Source organism: Brachypodium distachyon, chromosome 2, assembly GCF_000005505.3.
Source record: "Brachypodium distachyon strain Bd21 chromosome 2, Brachypodium_distachyon_v3.0, whole genome shotgun sequence".
Taxonomy (NCBI): domain Eukaryota; kingdom Viridiplantae; phylum Streptophyta; class Magnoliopsida; order Poales; family Poaceae; genus Brachypodium; species Brachypodium distachyon.
The window spans coordinates 18,483,715-18,494,074 of NC_016132.3; the positions used below are offsets into that span (position 1 = coordinate 18,483,715).

At 60.6% G+C, this 10,360-nt stretch overlaps 1 protein-coding gene across 1 annotated transcript; it reads right to left on the bottom strand.

Moving 5' to 3' along the window:
* Positions 1-9,489: 9,489 nt before the first annotated feature.
* Positions 9,490-9,960, bottom strand: LOC104582627 (glutenin, high molecular weight subunit DY10). The gene has a single exon (XM_010232916.2). It carries the CDS (start codon positions 9,958-9,960, stop codon positions 9,490-9,492), a length of 471 nt encoding a protein of 156 aa, XP_010231218.1.
* Between the last annotated feature and the right edge of the window lie 400 nt (positions 9,961-10,360).

Sequence of the window (10,360 nt, forward strand, 5' to 3'; positions counted from 1 at the left end):
CCACGAACGGCGGGCACGGGTGGCGAGGAAGTTATAGCCTCCCGGCGACAGCCCCCGCAACCGGGGAGACCTGGTTTTTTCTAGGGAGCTCGTCCTAAGGGATGTGACAACCCTTGTTGCCCGGGAGCAGAACTGCTCGAGGGTCGTGGCAGGGACGCGGTGATGGGTCGGAACGGCGGCGGGCGCCGGCACCGGCGCCATCACAACGTCCTCGCAACGACCTGCGCCCGAAAAAAGGCTCTCTCAAAGGGAATGCGGCCGGGCCTCTATGATAGCGCACCCGTCGGCACAAGGCACGGATGGCATACACTACCATAGGGTCTCCGCGGCAGCCCCTGCTCCTTGCGGAGGTGTCCTATGGAGGGGGGCGACAAGGGCACTGCGGCAATGCACCCCGTCAGTGCCGGACGCTGATGAGATGCACCACCACAGTGCCTCTGCGGCGACCCTCGCCCAGGAGCCGCCCACTTGAGGAAACGCGGCAGGGGCACAACGGCAGTGCACCCGTCGGCGCAGGACGCTGATGGCATGCACTACCATCGTGCCTCTGTGGCGTCCCTCGGGGCGGGCTCGATGGGGTGATGCGGCGGGGGCGCGATGGCAGCGCACCCGCCGCCGCTAAGCGCTGACGGGAAGCACCACCTTCGCGCCTCCGTGGCATCACCCGCCTTAACGGCCCCGGACCCGGCTTCGCTCCGAGCCGCTCCATGGTTGGGGCGCGCCTTTTATAGGCGTGGGAGGGGGGTTTGCCACCACGCGCGACGGACCCGCGCAGCACCCATGGCGCCCTTCCCTCGAACGCAGCGCAGTTTCCGCCGCCATGTTTACCAGGCAATCGTGGCACACGTGGCGACAACCTGCCGAGTCAGAAGCCTCGAAGTGCGGTGAGCCCCTTGTGTTGCGGTCCTCCCGCACCACAAGGCATCGGTATATGGTGCGACCCGTGGGCAGCTCACGAGCACCACAGTGTACAAGATTCCACCCTTTTCTGCAGGTTAGACTCTTACCAGGCCCGAGGTGCTGCAATTTTTTTCGAAACTTACGAGAATAAACAACACAGACAAACCCCTCCTGCCTCCCAGCCCCCGGGCACAAAGGGGTCAATGCCAAACTTGGATGTGAGCATTTCCTTTCCTAGGCGCAGCGACTGCGCGGTACACGCTGCGGGGGCCCTGGCAACTGCACACCCAGTGATGCACCGTGCGGGAAGCCCGCTAATGGCATGTCCAGTGATGCACGTTGCGGGAAGCCCGCCAACGGCATGTCCCGTGCCGGAATGATCCGGCAACGGGTTTATGTTTCGAGACCTCAACAGCCCCCTGCTCACAACCAAGTATGGAAAGACACCTTTGTGCACTTGAAGCGGGAGACAGAAGAGAGAGGAACACGCGAATAAACAAGGCAAATCCAAAGCTCAGGGGCGAAACACTTATCTTTTATTCACGATTAACTAGCGGTTTACACGCGGGGGCTGCCCGGTTACACTAGTTCGAGAGGTATGCATCGGAGGCATCACCTGAGGGTCGGGCTCCGCCGCTTCACGGGTAGAACTTGCGCAAGTGCTCAATATTCCAGCTATTGGGCACCGGCAAGCCGTCTTCGGTTTCCAGGCGGACAGCCCTCGGCCTGGTCACCTGCACTACCCGGAAGGGCCCCTCCCATTTCAGAGTCAACTTGTTCCCGGCCTTCGTTCCTTGTATCCGGCGCAGGACAAGGTCTCCGTTCTCGAGCCCCCGGGGACGGACTCGCCTGTCGTGATAACGACGGAGTCCCTGCTGGTAGCGCGCGGCTCGCACAGCAGCCTGGCATCGAAGCTCTTCGATGAAATTTAGATCATCGACCCTTTGTTCGTGTTGGCTGGTGTCGCCGAACGCGCGTACTCGGGGAGATCCGTACTTGAGCTCGAGGGGCAGCACCGCTTCTGCCCCGTAGACAAGGGCGAAAGGAGTTTCGCCCGTTGTCCGACTAGGTGTGGTCCGGATGGACCACAACATGGGCTGGAGTTCTTCGACCCAGTGTTTCTCGTGGCCTTTGAGCTTGTCAAAGGTTCTCGTCTTGAGCCCCCGCAGCACCTCTGTGTTGGCTCGCTCCGCCTGTTCGTTGCTCCTCGGGTGAGCAACGGACGCGAAGCTTAGTGCCCATGTCTTCGCAGTAGGCTTGGAATGCCGCGCTCGTGAATTGCGTGCCGTTGTCGGTGATAATGCTGTTAGGCACACCAAACCAGCACACAATGCTTCTGAAGAACTTGATGGCCGCCTGGGCGGTCACCTTCCGTACTGGTTCCACCTCCATCCACTTGGAGAACTTGTCGATGGCCACGAACAAATATTCGTAACCGCCAACTGCCCTTGGTAGCTTGCCGACGATGTCGAGCCCCCAGACCGCGAATGACCATGAGGACGGAATGACATGCAGGGCCTGCGCCGGTTGGTTGCTCTTCTTTGAGTGGAACTGGCACGCCTCGCACGTCTTCACAAGTCGCTCCGCATCGGCCAGGGCCGTCAGCCAGTAAAAACCGTGCCGGAACGCCTTATCGGCTAGAGCCCGGGAGGCCACATGGTGTGAACATGTGCCTCGATGTATGTCTTCCAACAGTGCGCACCCTTCTTCCTGCGGCACGCAGATGAGCTTGACACCGTTCGCACGCCTGCGGTAGAGGTTACCATCTACCACAGTGTACATCTTGGCTTGCCGCGCCACACGCTCCGCGGCGACGTCATCTTCCGGGAGAGCCTTCCCTTTCAAGTAGCGGGCGATTTCTTCCGCCCAGGGGGGAATCTCCCTGCCAACGCATGCCGCTATATCAGCGGCATGGACCCCCGCTGCTGCAGGGGTTCCTTCGGTCGCTGGAGGGGCGTCTCCGGCAGCCGGTTGGGGGGCGACTGAAGAAGCCACTTGCTTCTGGTAGAACACCCCCGCCGAAGGCTTTCGGCGCTCTGCCGCCATCTTGGCCAGCTCGTCAGCAGCGAAGTTATCCTTCCGCTTGACGTGCTCGAAGCGCAAGCCTTTGAACTTTCGCTCTAGCTTGCGGACCTCCTCCACGTACGGCGCCATTTGAGGGCAGTCGTAGTCCTTGTTCACCTGGTTGATCACGAGTTGGGAATCACCGCGAACAACCAGGCGCTTAATGTCGAGGGCGACCGCTGCCCGCAACCCGGCAAGCAGGCCCTCGTACTCCGCCATGTTGTTGGTGTAGTTAGCGAAGTCGAGTTGAACAGCGAACCTCAACTGGTCCCCTGTTGGTGACTCGATGACGACCCCAGCACCTGCCCCCTGAAGACTGAACGCACCGTCGAAGTAGAGGACCCAGTGGTCCTCGTCCAGCTTTCCGGGCAGGCTAGTCTCCGGCTCACTTTCTTCTACGCCCGTGGACGTCCATTCCACGACGAAGTCCGCCAGGGCCGTGCTCTTAATGCTTTTGGAGTTGGCGAAGTGGAGGTCGAACTCCGACAACTGCATCCTCCATTCGGCCACCCTCTCGGTGGCTTCACGGTTGGTGAGGGCTCGCTCAAGGCATAACCCGGACACCACCGTGACGCGGTGCGCCTGGAAGTAGTGGCGCAGCTTGCGGGACGCAAGGAGAATCCCAAGAAGGAGCTTCTGTACTTGCGGGTACCTTGTCCGCGCGTCACGCAGCACCGTACTAACGAAGTACACCGGGTGCTGCATCAACCGCTTCCGCGGTGCCGAGATTGCCGACTCGGGGGCGGTCCCCGGGTCTGAGGCGGTTGCCAGGGCCCGCTCAGCCCCCTGCCCCGCCGCCCTAGGCCCCGGGATGTCTTCCTCCCTCTCGGCAACTAGCACCGAACTGACCACTTGGTCAGTCGCTGCTAGGTAGAGTAGCAGCGGCTCGCCCAGCTTGGGGGCGACGAGGATGGGCGGCGACCTCAGGTACTGCTTGAGTTCCTGAAACGCTGCCTCGGCCTCGGGATTTCAGTCGACTGGACCCTTCTTCTTCATTACCCTGAAGAAAGGCAGGGCACGCTCGCCCAGCCTGTCGATGAAACGCCCCAACGCGGCAACACAGCCGTTGAGGTGCTGGACATCTTTCACCTTGCGGGGGGCCTCCATCTTCTCGATGGCTTCTATCTTGGTCGGGTTGGCCTGTATCCCCCTGTGTGAAACCAAGAAGCCCAGAAGCTGCCCGGAGTTGACACCGAAAGTGCACTTATCGGGGTTCAGCTTGAGCTTGATCCTGCGGAGGTTGTCGAACGTCTCCCGCAGGTCATCAACCAGCGAGTCCCCACGCTTCGATTTGATGACGATGTCGTCCATGTAGGCCTCCGCGTTGCGGCCTAGCTGGAGCCCCAAACATTCGCTCAGGGCATGTTGGAATGTGGAACCCGCGTTCTTCAACCCGAAAGGCATGCATGTATAGCAATAACAGCCAACCGGGGTGATAAACGATGTCTTTTCCTCATCCTCGACCGCCATCTTGATTTGATGGTAGCCGGAGAAAGCATCCAGAAAACTCAGCAATTCACAACCAGCGGTAGAAACAACTATCTGATCGATACGGGGTACAGGAAAGGGATCCTTGGGGCATGCGCGATTAAGATCGGTAAAATCTACACACATGCGAAGCTTATTCCCTGCTTTAGGCACTACTACAGGGTTAGCCAGCCAAGTGGGGTACAAAACTTCCCTGATTGCCCCGGCAGCCTTAAGCTTGTCCACCTCTTGCTTGATGAAATCTTTACGCTCTTGTGCTTGCTGCCGGATCTTCTGCTTGACGGGGTGCGCATCCAGGCGCACCGCCAGCCGATGCTCAATCACCTCCCTGGGGACTCCGGGAAGATCCGACGGTTCCCAAGCGAACACGTCGGATTTGTCCCGGAGGAAGGTGACGAGGGTGCTTTCCTATTCGGCAGTAAGGTTCGCACCGACGGTAACGGTGCGCCCCTTGCCGCCGGCTTGAAGGGGCAGTTTCTTCACCTTGTCAGCCTCCTCCCGGAGCCCCTGCCCCTTGCTGGGGCGCGAGCTCGAGCCTGCGCCCCCCCCCCCCGGCGAGCTCTCGCGGGGTAGCGCGGACCTTCTTCGTTGCCGGGGCATCGCCCGGCGAGCTGTCGTCCCCGACGGTATCCTCGTCGCCGGCGTCAGCTACAGCAGCGGCCCGGATGACCTCACCAACGCACCAAGCCGCGTCCTTGAGGTCACACCGGATGGAGAGGACTCCATAGACGGACGGCATCTTCATCATGCCATAGGCGCAATGCGTAGCCGCCATAAACCTGATTAGCGTTGGCCGACCAAGGATCCCGTTGTAGGGCAACGGGGTATGCGCCACGTCGAACACTATGTGCTCGGTCCTGAACGCTTCCCGGGACCCGAAGGTGACGGGCAACGTGATGCGTCCCAACGGGCGCACGATCCCGGGGTTCACTCCCGGAACGGGTCGATAGGCTTCAACTGCTCCACCGGCAGCTGGAGCTTTTCCACCAGCCTGGCGGACAGGAGGTTAAGCCCCGCTCCGTTGTCCACTAGCACCTTGGTCACCGTCATATTGCTAATGATCGGCGAGACGACGAAGGGTATTACCTCGGAACCCAACTGTCGTGCTGGGTGATCGTCGGCGTTGAAGGTGATCGGCACGTGCGACCACCTTAGTGGCTGTTGCGGCTCTGCATCCGGCAACAGTGCGCACACGTCGCGGGTTAGGCGCTTCACCGCGGCGTGGGATGGGAGAGCGTAAGCTCCCCCATGGATGCAGGCGACGCCACGCGGCTCTTGGAAGCCCGGCTTGTCGCCGGCGGTACAGTTGGACTCGTGCCGCTCCTCAGCGCGCGCCCTGTCGCGTCCCCGGGGAGGGCGTTCTCGACCAGCGCAGGGCTGGCCGCGCCCCCCTTGGGGTTCATTCCTGCCGGCTCCGCCGCCGGCCATCCTCGGCCCCGCCCTGGGGTCATTTGGGCAGTCTCGCGAGAGATACCCAATGTCGTCACAGTTGAAACATGCGCCAGCGGCACGGCACTCCTCATGGCGCTGCTCCCGCCACTGTTTGATCCCCTGCAGAACGCGGCAATTCTGCGCGTCGTGGGTGGAGTTGCTGTGGATGGGGCAGCGGGGCGCGTCGCCTTGCTTCCCGCTAGACTCTCCACCCGGCGAGGCCTTCTTCGCAGGCCTCGCGGCAGGAGCCCCCGATTTTGCAGCGAGGACTTGCTTCCCGCTGCGCTTGCGGAAACCCTTCTTCTGCGAGCCCTCGCCAGGGCTCACGGCAGCCTTAGCTGCCAGCTCGGGCGCTAGGCGCCCTTCCTCGGCCATGGCGCATTTGTGCGCTAGGGCATACAAGTCCTGCGTCGTCCGGATTCGATGCGTGCTCAGCTTCTCGTGCATCTTGGGATCACGGACGTTGATGGCGAAGGTGTTGATGATGGCGGCCGCCTCCGCCTCCGGGATGGAATAGGAGAGGTTGGAGAAGCGGTTGACGAAGGCCCGCAACGTCTCTCCCGGTTTTTGCACGATAGTGTTCAGCTCCGCCATGGTTCCCGGGCGCTTATAGCCGCCCTGGAACGCGTTCACAAACTGTTCGCGCGGGTCTGCCCAAGTGGCGATATACCCGGCGGGCAGGTTGAGCAACCAGGTTCACGCTGATCCTTTCAGGACCATCGGGAACCAGTTCGCCCTGAGCTTGTCGTCGGCACCAATGGCATGCATGCCCAACGTGTAGGTCAGGAGGAAATCCTTGGGGTTGGCGGTCCCGTCATACGTACCAAGCGCGGGCGCTCGGAACTTACAGGGCCACGTCACCAGCCGCAGCTCGCGTGTGAACGCGGTGCAGCCGTCCTCGGGGCCCAGGGGAGCGTCTTCCTGCTCCTGTGGGCGCTGGCGCTCTACCTCGCGCCTGCGCCGGCGCTCCAAGCGCTGGCGCAAATCCTCTTGCTGGCGGGCATTCAAGATGCCACGCGCATCGCCCCCCGGAACGGTGGGCGACGAGTTTGTGGACCCCTCCGGGCCCCCGTCTCCTTGGCCTCCCTGAGGAGGGGGAGGGTTCTCCCCCCGTCGTGACGCGGGTGGCGTGTCTCCGTGCTCTGGGTTCTGCTCGTGGCCGGAGCCTACCGAGGCGCCCTCGCCTTGTGGCTGCTGGGCGGCCAGGGCGAGAGGCGCTTCCAACTCCTCGCCCCACGTCTCGCGCCGGCGTGCCCTGCTGCGGCTCGTACTGCAGCATGACGTGCGCGGCGATGATGGCTTCCGCCGGGGTTCGTGCGGGGGGCGGTCGGTTCCCCGAGCGACTGCTTCCCGCTCTGGCCCGGGACGCCTCCGGGTGCGCGGGGTGTGAACTCCCAGGGGTTGCCCGCGACGCGGTGTGGCCCTGGTGCCGCTGCCGCGGAGCATCCTCAGCCCGCGACTCAACTCGCTGACCGGCGCGGGCGGTACCATGCCCGCTCGCGTGACTGGCCCCGACACTGGGGGCAGCCTGTCCCCTCGGCCGATTGTCAGCAGACGGCCGAGGAGGCGGTGGAGGCAGTTGCGTTTGTTGCACCCTCGAGGGTTCAGGGTTCTCCTGAGCCCCCGACTCGGGTCGCACGTCGTGCGACCGCGTATGTGCCGCTGGGGCTTCACGCGAGTCTATCCGCGGATCGCCAGCCCGCTTGGGGGGCATGGCGGCTGGTTCCCTCGGTGAAGAAAGCGAGGCCGGCGTCGATGCTAACGCCATTGCTGGCGGTTACCGAGAAGCTCTACTCCCGCGCCCCCTACCTGGCGTGCCAGATGTCATCGCACGGTGCTCCGACACCGGGGGCGTGCGGCCACGGGCCCCTTTTAGGTTCGGTAGGGGCGTCTGGCAAAGCCCCGGCGATCACCGGCATGGCCGATGGGGCCCTGCGGGACCGGCGAGATGGGGTGCTAGTGGTGCGCGCTCACCCGAGAACAAACACATGCACGTAGTTTACCCAGGTTCGGGCCACCCGGAGGTGTAAAACCCTACGTCCTGCTTGTCTACGCTGATATTGATCGTGTATCAAATGTTTACAAGTTGCCGGGCAAGCTCCCGGGCTTTCTCTCAGTGGCTAGGTACTCCCCACTGCTCTCTGCTGGCTGTTTTCTGGAGCCAACTAAGCTTCTGCCAAGCCAGATTGAGTGAACTTACTGAACTGAGCCAAAGAAAAATGGGGAACCGAACAACTGTCCAACCCCCTGACCGTTGGCATGGGTTCTCCTTTTATACACAAGGGGATGCCACAAGTGCTACGGTGCATGGGCTATAAGTGTACAGCGGGGAGGCACACAACTCCCCCCGGTGAGCTGGTGGCGTGCATGAGTGCCACCTCCGCCACTAGGGGTCTAAAACCCTAGGGTAGGACTGGACAGCCACTGTTCCTTTGATCGGACGGGTAACTACCCGTCGGTCGGCTCGTTTACTGAGCCGTGCGCTTCACTCCTTGCCCTGGTGGGACCGCGCATCCCACGCCCGCACGCGCCCGCGTGGCGCTGTTGATCTGACCACTGGGACCCGCGCCTGAGGCGGGGACATGCACCCGGGAACCTCCAGTCCCGGCAAGTCGACCCCGGGAAGCACCCGGGCCCAGCGCACCCGGGAACCTCCCCCGGGAAGCAGCTTCCTGGGAGGTGTCCAGGCGGGAATGTTCCCCGAAGCCCCGCTAGCCCCTTCCGGGTTGGTAACTTGCCGGGCCGCCCGTAGCCGCGGCCCGGGATGAAAGCTTCCCCGGAACTCGGAAATGAGGCCCACGCGTCGCGCAGCGGTGGTACCCCGGATGCCATTGGTGCGACACATTGCAAGTCAAATAGTCGGTAGCCATACCAATACAAATAAAAACCAAATCTTTTGTCATGACCAGAAATTGACATGGTCCATATTGACAACAATCCAAACATACCTAAATGAGTAATTGCGGAGACAGAAGAGATGAAAGCCAGGTTGAGATGAAAGGACCCGAGGTGGAGTGCAGTGTTTAATCAGGTTTAACAGATGGTTAAAGTGATCAGTATCTCAACACGGTTCATACTACTTTTCGGTAAAAAAAAACACGATTCGTACTTTTATTAGCACAAAGTAATCTTGCACGTGCGAGGACGTTTTCTCTTCGAAGAAGAGGATAAATGGATAATTCATCAGAGCCTCAACCTCAGCTTTGTCTTCCGCAATCTCCTTTGCTAATTCATCGTCACACACCTCTTCCAGTCTTGCGTGAGTTCCCTCGCCTTTAATTTCTTTCCTTTTCACGACCCGTTTTCTCTTATGCGAAATAGGATCGCCCTCGTTGTTTGACAATGAGCTGAGAAATGCAGCACATATGTTATATAGAAGCATTCCATTATTCATCCATTTTGGGTTCTTATTGCTGTTCGCATGCAGAACAGTGTGGCATGACCACACTCTGCTTTTATTTCTCTACTATCCATCTCTAGGCTCGGGTGCATTATTTGCCACAACTCTAGTCTAGTACTGGCCGGGGGAGAAGGCTCCGCACTCCAGCCTGCACTGTGCCGGCAGCTGCGCCACGAGCTGCCGCGCCCTCGTCAGCCTCTCGAGGGCTATTTCCTCAGGCAGTGTCCTCCGACTGGCTGCCGGCGCACGACGGTTTGCATGCGCCGGGCCGGACAGCCGTGGTGCGCTTGTCCTCCCTCCTGCTGTGGCTGCTGCTCCGCGGTCTCGCCGGCGACGGGGTAGCGCGGCCCTTCTATCTGTGGGTGCTGCGCGGCCTCTAGATCCTGCTCGTACTTCCTGACGATGCTGCGGATAGCGGCGGCCCGGCAACCGCTGCTGATGTGCTGGAGCTCCTGGCAGCACCGCATTTTCCGCTCCTCTGTGATCCAGGTGATGTCAGGCACCGTCATGTCCCGCTGCATGTCGACGAACTGCTGGCACGAGCCGAGCGAGCTCCTCTCTTGGAGCTCACGCTGGCACTGGCACTGCGTGCTCACTGGCTCTGCGACCCTGTCAGCCGCCACGGAGATGGCCACCAGCGCCGCGACGACAGCCGCGAAGAAGACCAACTTAGCCATTTTTTTTTAGGATTTTTACGGTACCCGATACTCCTTAAAATGGATTGGAGTATCAAGTAAATCTAACCGTTCATTTTACAAGGGCATTTAGACTTTCTGCTTCTTTATGGAACTGCACGGGCTCAATTCTTCATCACGCGCTGCCCCTTTCCTCCCCTCGTCTTCAATCGTCCAGGACAAGCAAATCCTCGATGGAACTTTCACTAGAAACAGTCAATTGATGATTGATGAGATGGAGGGAATAAACAAGACAACGGCAAACCACTACTTTCTGAACTTCTGATTGGAAAAATGAAGTTCCGAAGAAGATCAAGCAAAAGTGCTTTCTGGTCAAATCCCTCCATTATTTTTCCAAAGAACACACACATGATAATTAATCACCGAATCATGCTAAGGGGGA

Bases quoted from the DNA above. Each gene is read 5' to 3' on its own strand.
- LOC104582627 (XM_010232916.2), bottom strand. From the start codon at position 9,960: ATGGCTAAGTTGGTCTTCTTCGCGGCTGTCGTCGCGGCGCTGGTGGCC.